The sequence below is a fragment of the Fukomys damarensis genome, unplaced genomic scaffold, assembly GCF_012274545.1.
Source record: "Fukomys damarensis isolate Sample0158 unplaced genomic scaffold, DMR_v1.0_HiC HiC_scaffold_14, whole genome shotgun sequence".
In the NCBI taxonomy this organism is placed as follows: domain Eukaryota; kingdom Metazoa; phylum Chordata; class Mammalia; order Rodentia; family Bathyergidae; genus Fukomys; species Fukomys damarensis.
Window position 1 is genome coordinate 12,805,662 of NW_022900926.1, and position 23,159 is coordinate 12,828,820.

Consider the following 23,159-nt stretch of genomic DNA (forward strand, 5'->3'; position numbering starts at 1 on the left):
AGTCTGTCCAGATGGGAAAACTTGTGAGCTTTGCGTCTGATGTCCTTCTGTCCAGGTGACCATTCCATTGGAGAAAGTAATTGTAGAAACCCAAGGCCATTTCCCTGTTTAACTTCCCTACTCAATAGTCTCGGGGACCTGCCCTGTGCTCATCTTGGGCAGATGGAGATAGCATTGGGGAGACTGGTGGAAGCTTCTGAAGAAGACAGGTTGGTGGTGTATGGACCCCATGATTTGGATTTTTAATACACAGAGACCACGTGCACCAAGTGAAGGGTGGAGGTCATTGCAGAACAAATCTGTGTAGAATTATTTGGCTCTTCTCTTGTTTTTCCTTTCTTCTTACATAGTAGAAGCAGAAAATTAAAAATTGAGAAATTAAAAAGAGTGTACAGTACATGTATTTCCTTTCCTTAAAGTTAGGCATTTTAAGATTATAACTAACCCTCTGTGGAGGGGCAGAAAGGTCAGAAATACTCAAATAGGAATAGATTGAAATTGTGACCCAGAGGCCGTGATTGGAATGTTGGACATTTAAATTCGTGGGCTAGATCGTTCTACCATTACTGGACACGTGTGAATTTTGCATGAGGCCTGATGAGGCAGTGAATCAACATGGAAAGATTTGCTAGAGGTGAGAATTGAACGCAGATGATTTCTCAGCATGTCTCCTCCTGCTTGAAGAGCTTCATAAGCAGTTAACTTACAAAACACTTTTCACACCCAAGTAGGTTAGGTAGGGAATCCAGTTGATTCAGTATACACCAACTTGTTGAACTGCTTAGCCCATTACTCTGAAAATTTTATTACATATAATAAGTGCTTACTGCCCATCATTCGCAGTTTGACACTTCGACCTTGTTTTTTGTGGTCAACTCTAGCTTCCAATCCTTCGAGGCAAGAGTAAGAAACACTTCTCTCTGCTATTTCTCATTAACCATCTTTTGAGTGTGGGCATTGCTGTGACAACAGGGCATCATTATCACGCCTTTGTTTGCTTGGTCGTAATGAGAAATCATTCACACTCTATGTCACTGGGGAGATGGTCTAGTTAGTGGGCTTTTATTTTAAAAGTATCATTGGGAGTTGCAACCTGCAAACTAAAGCTCAAGTGTAGAAATAAGTCTGAAAACTTTCTCTGATGCAAGAACCAAAAGTTTGCCTGTGAACCTCTGCTGGATGATAGAATCATTAACCTCAGGATACAGAATTTTTTTTTTTTTTTGGTACCGGGAATCGAACTCTGGTCATTGAGCTCACAAGGCAGGCAGCAGAACCACTGAGCTGAGTCCCCAGTCCCTATAATTTTTTATTTGTTCAGTTGCAAAATCATTTACTGAAGTTGGTTATAAGAACAATGTTGGAAGAATCATATCAGTTCAAGAAGTTTGGAGCCTTGGGAAGACCCTCCAATTGTATCCTGCTCCACACTGGACAAGGTGCTCCCTATCGACTAAGTACAAACATAAAAGTATAAATTAACCTAGATTGCTCTATTAAATGTAGATCATAAAAAATAGAATACTTAAAATTTTACAAATATTGCAGCAGCATTTTTGTTTAGCCCACTTTTGGGGCTTCTTTGTCTGGAGCTGCCCTCCCTGTGCTTACTGTACTATTACATGCATTACGTTTCACATTTCCAGTGCTGATCAGCATGAGTTTATACGACCATTTCTCTACTTGTTTCAGGTTTGTCCTTGTGTTCGTCAGCTTTCTCATCACTGAGGCACAAACCTCAACACCCATGATTTAAAGAAAGTGAAGTTTAATTTGCTCACAATTTCAGTCCATAAGCTGCTGGATCAAAGGCAGCGACCTCATGAACAAAGGGCACTGTGGCAGAGTGAGGTTGCTCAGCGTGGTGGTTAGGAAAGGAAGTAGGGGAAGGTACCAGAGCAGAAAGGACCAGAGACCAGATGTGGACCCCAAGGCCACACTTCCTTGACTCACACAGGTGACCTAAATTGTGCTCCATCTAGCCCTGGGACAGACTCTGAAGCCAATCACACTGAACTCCTCCCTGACCACTATGTTCCAACCTGTGTCAACCTAATACTCAAACACATTTCTTTTTTCTTTTCCTCATTGAGTTTATTGGTACATTTTAGGTCTACAGTACACTTACACTCATCATTGGGATCTTGTACCTTTACATGGCAGGTCTTGGTTCTCATTTTATCCCCTTATCCTGCCCTCCTTTCACCCTCTCCTCAAACATATCTCTTTACACTGTAATTAATCTCCAAATAAAGACAATAGCAAGTTCAGAATTTTGCCAACTTTGCCAAACAATACCACTGTCTCATGTACAGCCAGAAGTACAATAGTCCCCTCCTTGGGGCCAGGATTTGGCTCAGTGTTTCTGCTGCCTGCAAGCGCAAGGGCCCGAGTTCAATCCCTGGCCAAAAAAAAAAAAAAAAAAAAAAAAAAAAAAGACCCCTCCTTAAAGACTCAACAGTTCCAGCATTTCAGGCAAATTCTTATCTGTGAACCTCTGTAAAAGTAAAAGAACAAGTTTCATAATCTCAAAGTACAATAACAGAGGGCAAATATTCCCATTCCAAAGGGGAAGAATGGGGGAATAGAAAAGGATTGGACTAAAGCAAGACTGAAACCAAGCAGGAAAATACATTAATTCTTGTAGCTCTGTATATGGTAATGGGGGTACATGGTGGCAAAATGTGAGTTCCAAGGAGTTTGAGAGACCCCCAGCTTTATGTCCTTGCCAGTTACTGCCCACATGGCCTCTCTCTTGGACTAGTTATTTTCAAGCCCCACAGCTTTCACAGCAGATGTTCCACATATGTGGCATCTCCAACTTCCTGGAGTCTCCACTGTACCTTTGACTTCTTTCCCACACTTTCATGCACTGCCCTCTCTGAGACTCCTGGCCTGACCTCCAAAGCCTTCCTTTGAAATCCAGGTGGAAATCATCCTGATGCTACAACTCTACCATTCTGCATCATGTGGAACATACCAAGGTGTGCTGTCTGCAGAAACCACAACAGGGATCCTTGAAGATCGTGGTGCAGGGGTCTCTGAGTGCCTGGATGCCTGAGACCAATGACATGAATCTCAGAAACCAATATTCTAGAAGGCCCTCTTAGGCAGGGACCAGTGGTTCCTTTCCCAAAAGAAATGCTGATGCTGTTGTACCCTTGAGCCTGCAATGGGTGGGATCTTTCTGATTGCTGAGATGTCCTCAAGGCCTCTTTTCCTTGGTCCTGTACAAAATATATTATGTCCTTTTAATGATACTAATCTCTCTATCACTTATTACTTTGGCCCCAAATCTATACAAGTGAAGCCAAAATTCATAATTTTCAATTTTTTTATTCTTCCTTTATCTCCTTGTTCTCATCATAAATCTAGATAAAACTGGCCAGCAGTATCCATAGCACAACCTAAACATTAGGCTTCCCTGTAATTTCTCTGCCAGATTAATCTAATACTCTTAATCTCAGTTAAGATGGGAATGGGTAAAATTCACCCAAATTTTCTGCTGAGGCATAACACACATGGCCCTAGTCCAATTCCCAATGGAGGTCTTGTTTCCACTGAAACCTCCTCTGTTTAACCTTTAACGTTTGCATTCCTGTCAGCTTTCTGGTCTTCTTAGCTCTGACCAGAACTCCCTATAAGGTTCCTCTTATAGCGTTCTAAGGCTACCTACTCTACATCTTCAACCCTTTCCACATTCTCCCTTGCAGTTCTGTTCCAAAAGTCTCTTAACCACATGCTCAAGTATGGTCACAGCAATGACCTCACTTCTTTGCTGCCGATGTTCTGTACTAGTCAGTTTTCTCATCGGCAAGACACAATACCCAATGCAAACAAATTGAAGGAGAAGAGGTTTAATATTCTTGTGATTTCGGTCCATGAACAGCTGGCTCCATGCAGAAATATCATGGTAAAGGGCACGAGGGGCCAAAGCTGCTTACTTAATTGCACCTGGAAGGCAGAGCAGAGGAAGAGTCCTCACACAAAAAGGGTGGGGACCAGACCGCGACCCAAGAGTGCGCCTTCAAGACTCACGCAGGCACATCCAGAAGTGCGCACTCCATCCCAAGGACAGATCTAAGAGCCGGCCGGGCCAGTTCAAACTCCACACTAGGCCCACATTTCGCTCCCAAGATCTCAAGCTTCATGAAAATAAAGACCATGTGTTTCGTTCGTTACTTAATACCCATCAAAGTTGCACAAGTATATTTAAAGTAAATGAATTAGCGAATGAATTCACCAATTCAGAGTGATGGGAGGGAAGTATAAAATTATTTCTCACTCAAAGTATATATCACTGTGTCCTTTTCACAGTGAATACTTAGAGCAATGGTCTCGACAGGGATTAATTTCTCACACTGAAGTCATTTGTCAGTGTCTACTCATTTATGGCTGGCAGAAAGGGGAGCTTTTACTGACATATGCCATTAGTAACAGGGATGCTGCTCAGTGCTACACAACATAGTCCTTTCTGTTTGCAAAGGTGATTGGAACTCAAATGTCATTAGCTCTCAAGTCAAGAGGGTCTGCCACAGGCTTTTGCCTACATAAAAAATCGCTATCATTTCACAAAATAAAACACTCAGCTAATATTAGAAGGAATATGAAAAACTATTTGGTTAAGACAATTTTATTGATTAGCGATCTGATGATCAGTTGAATTAATAAAAATTACCTCTCAATCTTTACAGTTGCAGCCGTGCACTGCTAGAACCTTGAATTTGTTTTTAGGAAGTCTGGAGATGCTTTTTCTTGCTCTGCAGTGCTCCACTATTACAGGGTTGTGAGTGCTTCCAACGAATCCTTTTTATCTTCCTACTTTCTGCTCATTATATTTTCAGTATTTCTTTAACCTTAGGAGCACTAAGTGCCGTCACTAAGAAACACCAACAACTGTGCAATCAGAGCTTTCATTGTTCATTGCCCACGGGGATGAAGGAAGATGGCAGGTGTGCTCAAAGTGACAATTTCCTGAGAGAACTGATGCCCTTCCTGCCAGCACCTCGTGGATGTCGCTGCATCTAAGAAGTAGCGAGACAGATGTTCCTCAAAGGTAAGGAACTAAGAGATGAAGGGAGGAACAAGCGAAGGGAAAGGAAGAGGATGAGAAAAGAAATTAAGACAACTCCATACAAGGAATGTAAACATTATATTACAAACAGGTACCAAAACATAAAATTTAAAAAGAGGAAGGGGATCAAGAGATAGGTGAGGAAGGGAAAGAAAAGGAGATAGAAAAGGAGTCAAAAAAGGAATTAAGGTGCATTATGTACTGTACCCATTTCTCAAAGGGAATGTAAATATTATGCACTCAAAGATGTACTAAGGAAAGTATTAAACATTCAAAAAACTAAGTATCCTGTAGTTTCTTAATGCTTTTGTATAATGTGTTTCAACCATCTCGAGCTCCCCACCTTTGCATTTGATCTTTTCTTCTTGTGGTATCCTCTGCAGATGCAGATGTTTCTTAACAAGATAAAAACAGCCAAGTTGGCCTTGAAAGCTTGCACCCTACCTGTATCTTTGTAATAAAATCCAGTATGATACCTAAATCATACATTTGGGGGGACCTGAGAAGGAGTTCTTGTCTGTGTAGGAAAGAAAAATAAATCTACTTGAAATACAGATGCAATAGAATGTAATATAAGGTAGAGAATTATTTTGTTTAATAACTTCCTAATGATCACAGTTAAAAATAATCTCACGAGTTCACACCTTGCGCTACAGGGATTTCATCAAGGGAGACTCCCATGGCTGGCTGCTGTTCGGCTGGATGGGCTGCATCCTTTAGGCAGTAAAGGGATAAATCTGCAGGAAGCAACCCGTTGACGGCAAAATTGCCTCCCGAATCAGCGACTACTGCTCAGACTTGTGACTGAAAGGGAATGTTGTCAGATTACTTACTGAGACATTTATTATTTGAAACCAATCCCCGTTAATCGTGTAGGAAGTAGGAGGCTTTTCCGATTTTATTTTTCTAGAAAATGTTTGGAACTTCTCTAAAAATGAAAACTTGAAAAGTTGTATTGGTGTTGAAGTCACCGCGCTGGACCGATGTGGCCTTCTTTCCCCGTGAGTACTGAAAATCGCGATCTTACACTCTTTCCAGAGTCAAGGGCAGAACTTCCGCACAGGAAAGTGGCACCATGAGCAGCAACTCTTCCCTCCACGTGGCCCCGCAGCTCTGCTTCCCGAATGTGAACGGGTCCTGCGTGAAAACTCCCTACTCGCCTGGGCCCCGGGTGCTTCTCTATGCGCTATTCGGCTTAGGGGCTGTCCTGGCTGTGTTAGGAAACCTCCTGGTCGTGACGTCCATCCTCCACTTCAAGCAGCTGCACTCACCGACCAATTTCCTGGTCGCCTCTCTGGCCTGCGCTGACTTCTTGGTGGGGGTCACGGTGATGCCCTTCAGCATGGTCAGGTCGGTGGAGAGCTGCTGGTACTTCGGGCGGAGTTTCTGCACCTTCCACACATGCTGTGATGTGGCCTTCTGCTACTCCTCTCTCTTCCACCTGTGCTTCATCTCCGTGGATAGGTACATAGCTGTTACTGACCCCCTGGTCTACCCCGCCAAGTTCACGGTGCCTGTGTCAGGCATATGCATCTGTGTCTCCTGGATCCTGCCCCTGGTGTACAGCGGGGCCGTCTTCTACACAGGTGTCTATGACGGTGGGCTGGAGGAATTAGCCAGCGCCCTCAACTGCGTAGGAGGTTGTCAGGTGGTTGTGAATCAAAACTGGGTGTTGATTGATTTTCTATCCTTCTTTATACCTACCCTTATTATGATAATTCTGTATAGTAATATTTTTCTTGTGGCTAGACAACAGGCTAAGAAGATTGAAAATACTGGTAACAAAGGAGAATCATCCTCTGAAAGTTACAAAGCCAGAGTGGCCAAGAGAGAGAGAAAAGCAGCTAAAACTCTGGGGATCACGGTGGTAGCGTTTATGATCTCCTGGCTACCATACAGCATTGATTCATTAGTTGATGCTTTCATGGGCTTCATCACTCCTGCCTATATTTATGAGATTTGTGTTTGGTGTGCTTATTATAACTCAGCCATGAATCCTTTGATTTATGCTTTATTTTACCCATGGTTTAAGAAAGCTATTAAAGTTATTCTTAGTGGTCAGGTTTTCAAGAACAGTTCAGCAACCATGAGTTTATCCTCTGAATAAATGTAAGCAATTGGGTTAAAGAAGGTGATGATAGCTCTAGAATTTCCAAATGAAGTGAATTTTTTTAATAATCCGGGAAGAATAATAAGGAACACTAACATGGAAGACTAAACTGTTTAAATGGTTCTCCAAATTAGATGGGATAAGTCAGCTTTTTCAGTCTTGTTAAGATTACCAATTTGCTGTCTCTCCTCCAAAAATATTAACGAGAGGAATGAATATTAAATTCTCGTCTGTTATTGCTTCATATCTGTGAAGACTCCACAGCCTGCAGATATTTCCTTTACTAATCTCTGACTTCCCCTTTGTTCTGGTCTGTTCCTTGAAATACCTTTGTTCTCCAGTGGTTCCCTTTCCTCTTTTCCTTACAAAGGTGTGACTGTAGCCTATTAATATCCCATGCATGAGCATCCTTCACCGGGTTCTTACTTCCCTTTTTGCTTTATGCCAAATGAAATAAATCAAGCACAGAAGGTTAAATGTCATATAGCTTCTCAAAATCTGAAAAAAATACCAAAAATCTAAATAAAAATTTAAAGAGCAAAATGTAAAAGAGGGATGGTAGGAAACAGGAAGGTGGATTCAATACAGAAAGGGGAGCTGGAGAAGAAGGCAGAGGGCATGAAAGGGGAGATAGATTTTTAACAGATCAAGATGTAATGCATACACATACCAATCCCCAAGATGAATGAAATCATTATCTATCACAAACATTACTAATAAAAAATAAATACATGGCAGTTTACCAAAGGAGCTCCCTGGGTAGCAAGTTAATCTATTTGGTCCTGTGGGAAGTCTCAGGGTATCTTGATGCCTCCTGACTTCATGTTGACCAAGCTGTTGTGATTGTCCAGAAGTTACTGTACTTCTGTGTCACCGTTTCCCCTGCTCAGGCAGGAGGAAGAATCCACTGTACCTCCCCAAATGGCCTTAGCTGATTGTGTGACTTCTTGTGATTGCTGGAAACAGCAGCTGCTATGGATAGAACCTTGTTACACTCTTCTGTTCAGCCATAATGATTAGCACTTGCTCATTTAGGGGAAATCACTTTCAAGCAGAATCTGTAGTTTTTTTCTGTAAAAAAAAATGTTTACTTAGAAGAAAGAAATTATGAATTTTCGGGACCAAACATAAGTTTCACACCTTCATTGCATAGAAATCACTACTCAGTACTATGTACATAAGTGGTGATACCATGTCTTTGTCTTTAATAAGCTGTGACACTGGCAAAAAGCAATACTGGTGATTGTGGAAAGTTTTTTTAAAGGACATGTACTAGTTCAAGCAGGTAGATAAGGTTAATATCAGTAGTAAAATGTCTTGTTGACAGCATATGTGCTGGTCGTTATATGACATTGACTTTTTAATACCCTTCCCTGCAACCATAAAACCAGAAAAATCATGAAAATATAGCAGATAAATCCTGACTATGAACTGTACACAAGTCCTGGCTATTGCTCCTCAAAACTGCCAAAATCATCCAAAATAAAAAGTGAGTGAGAAACTAACCTAGTCCAGAGGAAATATGATAACTATATGCATTGTGATGTTCTAAAAGAAAGGCTGGAACAGAAAAAGGATGTTAAGGAAAATGAGGAAAAGTGAGCAATGAACACTGCTAATTGCTGTAAATTCATCCAAAATAAGAAGATCATAATAGAAGCAACTGTGAGTGTTGTTTAGGCACCTGAGTTTTATCGCTGGCTCTTTCCTGTAAATCTAGAACTTCAGTAAAACAAAAAATTATATAAAAATATAAGGTACTCAATTCCTGTGTGGTGAACTTTCCAAGTTTTCTGTGTGAGGGCAACAAGGCACAGATATTTGTATTTATATGTTTATCCTTAAGTTATATATGCAGTGTGATTGGAAGTAGAAAGAAAAAGAACTTCAATGTCTTATGGGGAAAACCATGATGTTGATAATTATGTCTTGAAATTTGTGAGAGTTTCAGCCCTAAAGATTCAGTTGAGGAGGGCAGAAGAAGAAGGGGGAATTCATGTGTGGATGGATGACCTATTAGATATAGTCAATAAGAAGGAGCATTTAAGACCAGGGATTTGGCTCAGTTGTGCCACCACCTGCCTGCCTCTCAAGCACAAGGTCCTGAGTTCAATCCTAGTACCAAAAAAAAAAAAAAAAAGTAGTGTTTAAGTTATACCACGAGTTACGAGACAGATTTTTGTAGGAGGGGAAGGATTGGAAAGTATTTCTCAAGCTAAGGGAATGGCATGAGCGAACAAACTGAGACAGTACACAGAGTGTTGAGAGAATAGAGAGATCAAATAACTAAAAACTGCCAAAGGACTAGTCTCCCTTTACATCCTCCTGATGTTGACATTCAAACTCTCCTTGGAGAATTGGGAGAGTCTTACTTTCACACTCTGCTCAGGTTTTGATTCCTGTAACTGTCGTGGACCTCTAAATACACATGTTCCAAACAAGGTTTTATAGAACTGTAATCATATAAGTTGTTCCAAGGAGAAAGATTTCTTTTTCAACAGCGGTACAAAATGGTTGCAGGCTATATAGAGCTGTCAGACAATACCACTGTGTATTAAAGACTCCAAAGGGCTGGGGATTTAGTTCAGTGGTTCCGCACCTGCCTTGCAAGTGCAAGGGCCCAAGTTTGATCCCTGGTACCTGGTACCAAAAACAAAACAAAACAAAACAAAACTCCGAAAAATCCTTTCTCAATGCAGTTCTGCCCAACTTTGTTAAAATATTCTTTCTAAAAAGTTATTTAACCATGAAGACATCTTTGAGGTGAAAGACTAAATAACAGAATTATTGCTCCATGAAATATTTAGAGAATAGCAGTTTATATAAGCAAAAGTATTCTATGTGTCATTTTGGTTCTTTGGTCTTTCCACCTACAATCTACAGGTTCATTGTGTATTTCTACAGAGGAGAACTGGTTTGTTTGTTTTTTTAGCCACAGCATAAATGAGCAATTGTGGAGTCACAAGTATGGAGTCAATTATGACACAGAAGATGAACTGTGTGATATGTGACACGTGATAAGTGGTAGGAGGAGGGAGAGGATGCGATGGGCTGGGGAACTGAAAAGGTTCTGTGCGGCCCACAGAATATAACCGGTGCATGGATAACTTGTTTAAACAGAAAAGAAGAAAAAAGGGAATGTTGACTCACAGAAAATGTTTCATGAAATTCATGAAGTGACTGGCACATCAAGTGCAGTAAATCATGCACAGAAAATGGTCAGAGACCAGTATGCCTAAAGCACACCCCATGGGCAGGAGAGCTAAAAACAATCAGTCGATCCGTCAAGATACTGATGTTAGTCCTCTAACTACGCAGTACAGAATGCTTAGTATGGTGGCCATCTGCAACATGGGGTTCCTGGCCCTGGAAAGCTGCTGTGAGTACAAAATACACGCATGATTACAAAGAGTCAGTAAAGACAAAGAAAATAAGACCTTGACTAAATTTTTATCCTCATTGCATGTTGAAATTACCAGTGTTGAATATACTGAGCTAAATAAAATATATGATTTAAACTAACATCTCTTTTTACTTTTCCAAATTTGGCTACTAGAAAAAGTTTTAAATTATCTCTGTGGTTCATATTTCTATAGGACAGCACTACAGTGTAAAAATAAAAATGAACTGTAAATCCTGATTCTGGCCCATCAGTGCTTCAAATTTAGAATCCTAGCCCTCAAAGTCATAAACAAGTAAAAATATGTGAGCTACGATAAATGTCAAATAATACTTACTTAACACATGATGTATTAAAACACACATATGCAACTCATATTAATCTTATATTCTCATTTCATGGGTAAGGAAACTGTCTTAGAGAATCCAGGTAACTTGCATAAGTTTATATAGTTTATTTAAAAAAAAAACCTCTTTGCTACACCTCGAACTCAGATCATCTGAATTTGAAGCCCAGATTTACACCTTTACATGGAAATGAGAATTTAGAATGAACGAGAGGAAACATTTAAGGGAGTACAACTGAATTAACAATAGCTGTAAGAAGACAGCGTTTAGCGTTTATCCTGTAAGTCAGTGGTTCAGAAAATGCTCATGGTGGGCCTGGGATTTAGCTCAGCGGTTTGGTGGCCTGCCTTGCAAGCGCAAAGACCCGACTTCGATCCCCGGTACCAAAAAACAAAACAAAACAAAAAAACCCAACCAAACAGAAAATGCTCATCGTCACACGTTCACAATATTTAGCATACTATTCTTGGGGTTCTCAAAACCCCGAGGCCAGTGATAAGTCATGGAGACACTTTCCCAAGTCATACAGGCTGGAGGTGGTTGAAGTGAAAAACACCTACTCTCTCTGGCTTAGCACAAGGTTTATTTCTCGCTCGTGTGCAGTCCACTACAATCTGGCTAACGCACGTGGGCAGCCATGCTCAGCATCACTGACTGGGGAATGCATGCTGCTTTGATTTCATGGCTCCCCATCTTTTCAGTAAGAAATCTTTCCTCCATCCTGAAAGGAAACGTTGCCAGAACAGCCTCTTAGCCAGAAGGCCGGCAGACAGCCCCACCTAGTGGCCAGGAAGCATAGGGGCGAGAGGAACGTTAGCGTGGGATGCGGGGCATGGTTTCTTCCTGCTGCGCAATGCTTTAGTGGACAGGAAGTCACTGTGTTAAGGAAGTCTCTCGGGATTTGGTTAAACCAGAAACTGCCTTAATCACATTAGAGTTCTCTTCACTGAAATAACAATGGCTTCAGAGTGAAGACTGGAATATGAGAGTCCAAGGTGCTCAGTCTCCCGGTCTGTCCTTTTTATTTTGTAAATTTAATTTAATTTTATCAGTACATGTTTGTAATTCATGCAATTTAGAATAATCTTGGGGAGTGGTTACAGTACAGATTTTTTTTTTTTTTTTTTTTTTTTTAGTTTTTTTTTTTTTTTTTTTTTTTGTACCTGGGATGGAACTCAGGACCTTAAGAGGCAGGCGACTGCACCGCTGAGCTAAATCCCCGACCCCATTACAGCTTTAAAAAAAAAAAAAATCTTCTGTTTTCCTCCTCTGCTTTCCCAATCACTTTTTTCATACCGGCTGGTGCTATTTGTCTTAGCTCATGTTATGGTTATAATGCTTGTGTGCATTGGGGTTATGAGGTTCCTGTACATGGTATATCTTTATCTTTCATTCCCCTTCCCTTACCCCCGGTGTGTCTTTAATGGTTCCAAAATAAAGCCTGGAGGCCGGGGAATTAGCTCAGTGGTTCCACTGCCTGTCTTGCAAGCTCAAGGTTCTGAGTTCGATCCCTGGTACAAAAAAACAAAACAAAATAAAGCCTGGAGCTTCAGCCAAGTCACATATGTTCCTGGACAGAGGCAGGAACAAATTCCAGGAAATGAAGAATTTCTATCAAACTGCCTCAGCTTCAGTAATAAAGGGAAGGTTCTGATGCTGCAGAGGAAGAGGGAGTGGGTAGAGAAATAAGCACTTTTTGTCCCATGAAGTAAGTCTGAAAATAAAATCTAAAAGAAAATTAAACTTCTTGCCAAATCAGCTCTAAGGGGCTTTCTTTACAAATCCATAGGACCGTGAACCAGAGGAGAAGATGGAACAAAAAAGAGCCAATTTTCTCAATGACATCTCTGCCACTTTCTACTTCAACCTCTCCTACAGTATTTTTCATTTTTCAGCCAATAAACATTTATCACTATGTGTTATGTAGAACAATTTGCTTTAGCAAATGGAGAAGACATGGTAGCAAGTGAGACCCAGCCGCTTCAGTAGATTTTCTGATATTCCCCACAAGGGTGTCATGACACATAGCATGACATTAGCTTGACATAGCTTCATTGGACAGAGATGTGCTGTTGGAGCTCACATGGGAGTCGGCTCTAGGGACAGAATCACAAAGCTCATCAGTGGCCTGATCATTCAGAGATAAGTGGCAGACAAGTAGCTAGAAACGTAGTCAACCTAAGCCTAACCGACAACGATTAACATTTCAGTGGAATGGCGACAATTCACCCAATAGCAAATAGAACCAACCATGTAGCCAATTTAAAAATTCTGTTAATTGCTTATTTTCTAACTTGGCACCTTTTCAATGGTTATCAGCAAAGGACTAAGTTGTATTTCTCAAAAATAAAGATGAAATAATATTGTCCAAGGCAAATATACAGTATCATAAATGCAAGTTTATATAATATTTAATGCATATGATATTAATTTGAAGCAGGAAATTTAAAAAGTATTTTTAATCTTCTCTTCCCCTCTTCCCCTTACATGGAAGGCTAGCCTCTGCGGACGGTCAAATGGAGAGCTAGGGCACAAACAGCAGAAGATGCTGTGGTTAATTGTATTTTTTAAATACATGTGTAAATTCATATGCTTGTGATACATGATAATATCACTCATCTTGGAGACTGGTACAGGTACATATTGTATCTTAATCATTTTTACCCCCTTTCCTCTCCCCACCCTCCCATACCCCCATTTTGAGGCTGTAGTTACCTTTAGCACAGCAGCACACGGCAAAAATTACCTGCACCCCATACCTGGCTCCAGCATCAGGTCCTTGTGGTCTCTGATGAGTCCTGTGCTAGTTGCAATCAGACGCTAATGCTGTTTTCATGGCCCACGAGGCCAAGCAGCCTTAGCCTTGCCAACCTCTAACCACATCCTTTCTTTTCCCTCAGACTCCTGATGGTTCAGCCACTTTTCCTCACTGCCATCCCCTCGGTTGCCCCCACAGGGGAGCCTGGCCCAGGCCATGCCTTGCATCTTGGTCACTTGTTCCTCAGCTCCTTTAGGGCTGAGCTTTCACTTTCTTCCTTTAGGAAAATAAAATCTGTCTTGCTTCATGTTGGCCAGTCTCTTTTACTTTCTATTTGCCTTAATTTTCCTCCTATCTTTAATTGTGTTTAACAGAATGAGTTACAATTCTGTCTGTGTATTTACTTGTGCTTTATCTCTTTCTGCCAAAAGACCCTAGAAATATATTTCAATAGACTTTCTAAAAATTTTTTCTAAAAATTTCTGGGGCGTTAGTAGAGTTGAACCACTGGCAAATTTGTTTTCATTACAGTGAATCATATCATTGTCTGTTAATCACTTTCAGAGAAACTTTGGAAGTGTTTGCCCTCCTTTCTTCTTACATGGGAAGCACTAAAGCCCGGGCAGTGTGAACTGCACTGCCCACTATCACAAACTACCATAATCTTAGAGAAAAACAGAGTAAATACTATCACCATGCTGTACTACAAAATAGTATGAATTGAGAAGACTGGAAGAATATCTGAGATATTAAACACCACACTTTTCTAGCAAGTGAGCAGAATGTTAACTCCTTCTCTGTGTCCTGAAGTATTTTCCAAACCTCACACAGGCACAATGAACTATTTTTATAAGCATGAGAATTTATTTTAGAAAAATGAGAAAGCAAAGCATAAAGTCCACATTGTGTCAAATATATGAAATTAACAGCCCAGTGGAGAAGAGTCATCATGTCCCAAAACACCAACGTACATGAGTAAAAGAGGCGGACTGTTGTCCTAGAAGTCACATCTGTGCAGCAGGAGGGCATCAGGGGTGCAAATCTTAGCTCATTTCCTTCCTGAGGGATGAATTGCAATGATATTCTTTTTTATTTTTCTTTTTAATTAACATGGAATAACTGTGCATAATTATCAAATATAATGTGATATTTCAATACATGTATAAAATATATGATCAAGTAAAGGTAATGAGCACGTCCATCTCCTTAGCATTTCTTCATGTTCAGAAGCTTTGAACTCTCTTGCAGATTTTCGTAAAACAGGTAATAAGTTATTTTGAGCCACAATCATCCCACAGTGCTCTAACTTTAGAACTTGCTTTTTAAAGTAATAGCTGTTATTTTTAAATTTTATCTTTTAGTGAAAATGTATTTCTCTGCCTTTTCTACCTGTTTAAATCTTTAAAACACAGCGCAAAGTCTACTCTTCTTTTAAATCTTTGCAATTGTGAGAACTCACAGAGCACCTGCCAGATGCTATGGCAGGTGCTCTACTGATAAGGTTCTCTTCTTTCTTCATGACCCTGGGAAGGGGCTATGATTAGCTCCATCTCAAGAACGGTTACACGAGAGTTTAACTTGGCAAGCATTGTGGCAGCTCCTACGGTGCTGATCCAAGCAGAGCCAAGTCCAGCACCAGTGAATCTGGGACATTTGCTCGTTCCCTGGGGCAGGAGACCGCAGGGAAAGAAGAGCGTGAAACAGAAGAGGAAACTCTGTGCAGCAACAGGTGACAGTTTCAGAAAAAGCTGTGTAATCTGATAAACTCGGCATAAAGGAGGGGACCTTATTCTCTCACTTACTTTGTAGGATGTGGTTGATGTGACCAGAATTCTTCACCCTCCCTAAAGGGCTGAATTTATGGAAGAGAAATATTCAAAAGCAATAAAGTGGCTCTTGCTATGAAAACGGCCTTGTCCATGTAGCATGTGGCACACAGGTGACGCATGTATAATCTCCCACACGTCCCATTTACTCTCAGACATGTACAGACATAGGTGTGTTACATAGTCACTCATGCTTCTAGCCTGGACAAGCTGTAATGGATATCACAGAGTTGTAGGAATGATAAATTAAGTTGAGAGGCATTTTAGAAAAAGATATTGGTTAGGTTCCTACAAAACAAGGAGAATCCATTATAGAATCTGAAACTATGCTAATATATTTTGTGGAACAGAAAGTTTATTAAAGACAAAGAAATCCAAAGCCAGCACAACACACCAAGAAGTGAGAATGCTTGATGATCTCTTTTTCCAGTGTTATACTCTTAATGAAGAAGATGGTCCAATTATTGATACGCTTTTCCACCATCAGCCTGTCAGCAGTTAATGATAGTCTGCCTGGCAGCTTCTCTCCAATGTGATCATGAAATTATTATGCTAGGAAGAGTGTCCTGGTGTTTACATTTAGATGAGATTCTTAAAGCAGGCGTCTGGATATGTCGTATGGGAAAAATATTTCATCTTTATTTTTAGTAACCTCTACTTGAAATTATAGCATTCCCTTTCAATTTGAATATAAGCAAAAAAACACAGTGATGCTACTACTACCCCTGATTTTTGCACCACTAGAAATCAGTAATTTTGTAGCACAGTGTAGCTGTTGTATATATTGCATAATTTCATTTATGATCCCAAGTGCTTGGAATTAAAATAGTTATGTTGTACCTGCAAGCTGATCTTGTTTCATGCTGTCAGAAAGGAGCACACAAATGATTATATAACAGAGTTTGCTATTCCTAAAATATTTTGACAATTATATTTAAAAATAGTTGTTTTCCCTTACAATTTTGTCTTTGGAATAACTTTACCCATATGTAAGTCTTATTCTGAGATGATGTCTATGATCTTTACCAGGGTGTTAAGAGTCTAACACAAAAAATTAAGAACACTTACATCAAATGTGGTTAATCCTCACTCAGGAACAATGTAATAAACCCTATGGTGAATCACTACCAGGGACAACCTAATTAGAACTCTGGCAATTGATATTCAAAGCAGTTTTTCATTTGTCCGAGGACCTAAGCAGCTTTGCTGGGTGTGTCAGACTTGCTTCTTATATCTGTGCTTCACCGCAAATGATGATGAGCTGGGTTTCGAGCCCTGGGGTCAGGCACCTCCCCTAGCTGCCGCCAGCTTGTGCTCCCCTTCGTGGTACTCATCGGGGTTCTCGATCCCCTTCCTGGGTTCATTGGCTGCACAGGCTTTGCACCACGACACCATCTCTCTTTATTCCTGAGTTGCTCAAGAAGGTTAGTTCTCCTATTTGCTTTTCAGTGTTAGTCCTGCTTGTAGAATGATTGCTATTATGAATAACATCCGTGGAACACTAGGTTTAGTTCTGAGGAAACACCTTGTACTGGTGCTGGTGGAAAGACAGCAGGTCTCACTTGTGTGATAAAAGTTTAAAGGAAGAGGTATTAAAATGATGAGATCTAGCACTTAAACGAATATTCCATGAGGGTTCGGTATTTGGTTATTTTTTTAAGAGTATTCCTTCAAGAATACCTGAGATAACTCATTGAAGTAAACAAAGCTGAATAACAAAACTATTCAGTGGTTGGGTTTCAAGAAGATAAACATTCTAAAATGAACATTTTGAAAAGAAGATATTTCATATATTTGACAATAATTATAAAATGTGAGGTAAAATTATGGTTCAAATAAAGTTTCTCAAATATTATATAATATTGTGACTTCAGGCCACTTTAAAGAGAAAACAGTACAAAACCCTGACTGTTCTAAATGAGGAGATTTTTATGGCAGGAAATGGTCAATTCAAATACAGCAGAGTCTTACCCGACTGGGACATGTGGCAGAGTCAGGGTCAGAACTCAGAAATCCTGACCTCAAGCTCAGCTCCTTCAACCTCTGCTTGTTCATTGTTTCAAGGAAGAAATGGCCTTGGACCCAGGTAGTTTTCCATGCTCTGGCTGATCTAGCAAATACTGAGATGATTTTATTCACCTTTCTCTACATCTCATACAAAAACATTGAATGAGAGGAGTACTTATGTCTCCCAGGTTATGAAGTTTTGTCTTTTCTCCTTCGCTTAACGGTGGAAGCTGCCCACAGTCTTACGACATCACCTAGCCGCAGTGCCTCTCACCCTTCCTTCGAGTTCTTTCTCCTACTACTGATTTCCTGCCTATGTTCAGTCATTCTTGGTACAAATCCATAGTGGATTTCTGCAGTGAGAAGATTTCCCGGCTCAGGATGAGTTTCAGCGCCTTCCTGAACCACCGGTAAGAAAAGACATAGATGATAGGGTTGCAGGCTGAGTTAAAGTAAGCAAACCAGATAAAAATGTCAAAGAGCACCGGTGGTGTGACAAAATGAAGGAGGCTGTCCACCAATGTGTCCACAGTAAAAGGAAGCCAACACAAGACGTAGATGCCCACAGCAATGCCCAGGGTCTTGGCAGCTTTTCTCTCCCGCTTGGCAGCCCCAGCCAAGCTTTTGTTCAAGGTACTGATCTGTTGAGCCTGCCTGGTTGCCACCACAAAGATCTTTACATACAAGCTTATCATGATGATGCAGGGAACAAAGAACGCAGGGAAATTTAGCCAGCCCCAAAACTTATTGAACAGCAGTTGGCAACTACCCACACAAGGCATCTCTTGCAGCCACTGGCTCAGTCCCCTCTCTAGCACATCTGTGTAGAGGAAGAAGGCAGTGTAAGCTGCTGGTACCCCCCACCCTGCCAAGATGTACCTGAGAGCCACCCTGGCTGTAAACTTGGAGGGGTAGAGCAGAGGGTCACAGATGGCACAGTATCGGTCAATAGAGATGAAACAGAGGTGAAAGATGGATGTGAGGCAAAACAACGTGTCCAGGTACGTATGCAGACGGCAGAGGAAATCCCCGAAGAACCAGCAGCTCTCCACAGAGCGAACAGTGCTTAAGGGCAGCACCAGCAGACCCAGCAACATATCCGCCAGGGCCAGAGAGAGCAGCAGGAAGTTGGTGGGAGTGTGAAGTACTTTAAAGTAGGACACAGAGAACACCACAAACAAATTCCCCAGGACTGTCATCAGCATGCCTGCTGCACAGGCCAGGTACATGGCCAGCCGGATACCCAGAGGGTGGATTGTCCTGGGACAAGACCCATTCACCTGGTAGCAGAATGCTGCAGGGTTCTCTTCAGCACTGTGGGTGAGGACAGCTCTCATTTATGACTTCCACACTTCCCTCTCTGGGAATGGGCCACCTCCTGAAGAAAAGAAAAGAAAAAAAAATCAGAAAGTGACATCAAGAAGAGGAGGCTAAAGCACAAATGAACCTAGTATGAAGCTAGTACAGTTTCACTGGGTATTGAACCAATTGTACTCCGAAAAGAAAATATGGCATGGAATTCAAGTTCCTGGTTCATCTGACTAGATTCTTTTTAAACTAGGATAAACACTATCCTCAAGGAGAAAAAAGATATAAGCCAAATGCTTCCTTGAAGAAAAAAGTGATTGTGTTCTAGTCATTAGCATAAAATGATTGAGGTGTACCTTTCCCATTTTGGTAATGCGCTTGTCGGATGTACAGTGAGATTTAAAGTTGTGAGTCAACCAAGTGACCAATGATAATTCTTGTTAATGAATCATTGCCTGAGGAAGGAGTAATAAGTACTTTTCTGGAACAATAATTATCCAAGGCTCTTCCTTTAATAATTACATAAATTGACAATAAAATCAACAAATTAAAATATTTCATTTTTAATCTCTTCCAAAAATAATTTAAAAAATAAAAAATTGTCCTATTTTGGTTTTGCATGCTGCATATTTGTACTCCATAAACAAGTTCTGGGATTGCTGAACTGGGCTTTTTTTCCTCTGGTTCTGGAAGCTCCTCTATGCTAGGTAAATATTCTGTCACTGAGCTACATCTCAGCCAATATTTTCTAAAGACAGAAAACAGTGTTTACACACCATGAAAAGATGATCTGCTATGGGGAAAGTATTTTACTTAGCAAACTACTAGGCAGTTTCTAGTAAACTGAATTCATGGTGTACAAGTTACTTACACAGATAGGAACCAGTCACTTTGTAGGAAGAAATCTATCTTGCGGCAGATGGACATAAAGAATGTAAGGTTCTTCTCCTATGGCAAAGATGACATATGTGTAATCCTTTAACAATTTTATACTTTCTGTAGAAACTACTCCTCCGTGGGGTACAATACACAGGAGTGGTGAAGTAGTGTCAAGGGACCTAGCTGGCCTTATTCACAAGCTCAGTTATTTGAGTTTCCATCTCAGTATATTATTGATCTGACAATTAATTAAAGGTGAAAATTAGAAGTGCTGGATTTACATATCATTTTTCTTTTTTGCTCCAAAGTTAGGAAAATACAGAAAGGTATTCTTTTGGTGGATAATTGTATTCTTCTCATACATTTCTTTCAACATGAGAAATAGTGGCTAATTAATTTTTTTTGATAAATTATTACTTGAGAAAAGAGCTCTGAATAGTGATAATGGGAAGAGAGAAGTTGTAAGAAGAAATTCCAGGGGAGGAGATATTCTGGCTAAGGACCCTAAAGAAACCTGTACTTACTCAGCAGCATGTAGCACGGGCAGTTAATAAATTTTCCAGAAATACTTCTAATTATATTTGTGATCAAGTAGAGCAATTACCATCACAAAAGTCCAATAATGCAAAGATTGGGGATCTTTTCCTCCCATTGAATTTATTGGTACATTTTAAGTATACAGTACAGTTACATTCATCATTGGGATCTTGTACCTTTATATGACAGGTCTTGGTTCTCATTTTTTCTCCTTGTCCCTGCCCTCCCTTCACCTCCTCCTCCCTCCCCATTTACAAACACTTCATTTCCATTTTTTCTTTTTCTTATATTTTTTTCTTTTCCCTTATTACATTTCCCCTACCCTTCGCACTTTCCCTACAATGTTAGCCCTTTTCTTCCTATTTCATATTGTAAATTATATCATTAGGATCTTATGTACTATTATGTTTTTCACTCCAGAGGAACTATTTGGTATTTATACATGTGTGACTTATGTATTTTACTTAGGAGTACATCCTCAATATGTATCCATTTTCCTATGAATGAATCTAATGTGAAGATTGCTTTTTTAGCAGAAAGAATAGCAGAAGAAACTCTCTTAAGGTTATAAATAAAGAAGAAATTCTAGAACTTGCTTATGGAGTACAAAACTGGCCAATTTTAGGAGCACTTCTGCAACCTGTTGAACACAATTAAATGGTTATGAAGGAGAAAATTTGTCAAGCATTATGCAATGCAGATAATCATGGCTTCACAGAGCAATACACATGGTTTTGAATATTACTTATAACCAATAAGCTATAGAATCTTGGAACAGTCACCTAACCTTTTCAAGCAGCTGGGACTAAAGAGGAAAATAATCACATTCTCCTGACAAAAGAAAATTCAAATATCACTTTTATGCATTGTTATCAAAAATAATGGAGACTAACAATAAGCTTTTCCACAGCAGCACAGACTTGGGGCAAAGCCTGAAATAGCTCCTGATACGAGACAAAGAGACAGACTGCTCTTGATGCCCGTTCCTATTCCTGGTAGTTTTTTCTTCTGTTTTCCTTCCTGTAGCAAGCAGTGCTGAGTACCCTAAAGGCCATTCCCAAGCCCAGTTGGATCACTTTTCTCAGTCTCTGATGAGGCACTGTGACAGCCAGCACAGGTTACGTGGAGCCACTCCCTAGCTTGGCACTGTAGTAGTTGAGAGACAGTGTTATGTCTTACATTTACACAGAGTTGGTTAGTTTTTATCTTTTCATTCATATGTCTCTTAGAACCAAAATGTTGTAATGAAGTAGGAGAGAAAAGTTAAAATATTGAATTTGAAATTTCATCCTATTTCAGTGTTTCCCATTCACGGAATGGATGGGGCCTTGAAGCAGGGCACATAAGGAGTTCCCGGGACAATACCCCCATCCTTCACCATCGTTTCTCTGCATGGAGTGGCTGAGCTGAGTTTGTTCCCACGCATATACTTTCTGCTTTCTGTTGCATAATAAGCAAAACACACAATGCAGCAGGGGAGAGGTTTAATTTGCTCACTGGTTTAGTCCAGGATTTGTTAGCACCAGGGCAGAGACAACACTGTGGAAAGACACGGTGGAGTAAATCTGCAGTTTCTGTGTCTGGGAAGCAGAGTAAGGGAACAGTGCAGGATAGAAATAGCGACAGTCCAGACAACACCGGAAGGCCTCACCGTATGACTAACCCAGATACACCTAGAAGTGCTCAAATAATCCACCATAATCACCACATCCTACCCACTGTCGACTTGGTAGATCCAGAGTGTGCCAGGGAAACCCCAACTGCATAGAGATGTTTTATTACAGACATTTCGGAGTAATGAATTCTTTCCAAGTAGATACACTGGAAAGACATTTTAAAAAGCAAACAAGTTCATGGAAGTTTTGGAATTTACACTCATGAAAATAAGAAATCTCAAGATCCACATAGAAAGAAGATATCCTTTGACCAGGCTAGAGGATAAAGTCTATTTAACCAATTTTTCCAATGTTACTACAGAAGTTGTTATAAAAGATGAAAATAAAAATCTGTTTAGAAGAAGAGGAAAACACAAAGAACATGGAGACAGAAGATACTTTCCTAAGTCTTTGGCAGAGAAATAACTTCAATTTTGTGAGTGATATTTGTATATACTCACAATTACACACACACACACAAACACACACACACACACATTCTGGAAGACATCCCTTGTATGTATATACACAGGGCACATGTATACTTGGATTAAAAACTATATATTGAAAGAAAGAAAGAATAGTTTAGCAAATTATTTTACTCATTCTCACTTAATGACAGTGCAATTTTATCAAATATTTCAAACTTCACATAATTTTTTATGAAAAGAGGTCCAAGTTAGAAACAATAAATTCGGAGTAACTACAACTGCCTGCTTCCTTCTCGCCTCCCGTCACTCAGACCCTCATGAGGAGGTTCTCCCTAACTCCGTAATCTCAGAGAGACTTGGAATAACAGCTATAGTATATGGCTGTCAGTGAGAAGACCAAATGTGGCTTCCCCTCTAAGGCTTATAAGTGAAAGTGAGGAAATCATTCATTGAATTAAACCAAAGAAGTGAGATTCTCAATTTCTATTTTGGGGTGGGGGTGGGGGGATTGAACTCTGGACCTTGCCCTTGCAAAGCAGGTGGCAGCACCACTGAGCTAAATGCCTGGCCCCCGATTCCTGTTTTTGAAAGTTCAGAAATTAGCAATCGTTGGAGAGTTTATTTTATTTGAGAAGCCTTCCCCAGGCATGGACCATTTTGGTAGCTTAGGTTTACCAATATGACTAGATCTATTGCTCACACTACGGTGTCCATTATGGCATCTGAATAAATCTCCTCACCTAGTGAGTTCATGCCAATATATATGAAGAGAAATCATTGAAGTTTTTCTTGTAGAAAAGTATCTTTGCAAATGAGTTTAAGATTTC

At 40.2% G+C, this 23,159-nt stretch overlaps 2 protein-coding genes across 2 annotated transcripts; one reads left to right on the forward strand and one right to left on the reverse strand.

The window, feature by feature from the left end:
• Positions 1-6,149: 6,149 nt before the first annotated feature.
• On the forward strand, positions 6,150-7,181 carry LOC104863959 (trace amine-associated receptor 6). Its single transcript, XM_010626665.1, has one exon. It carries the CDS (start codon positions 6,150-6,152, stop codon positions 7,179-7,181), a length of 1,032 nt encoding a protein of 343 aa, XP_010624967.1.
• A 10,664-nt stretch (positions 7,182-17,845) lies between these two features.
• Positions 17,846-18,859, reverse strand: Taar5 (trace amine associated receptor 5). Its single transcript, XM_010626664.1, has one exon. The coding sequence runs from the start codon at positions 18,857-18,859 to the stop codon at positions 17,846-17,848; it is 1,014 nt and encodes a 337-aa protein (XP_010624966.1).
• Between the last annotated feature and the right edge of the window lie 4,300 nt (positions 18,860-23,159).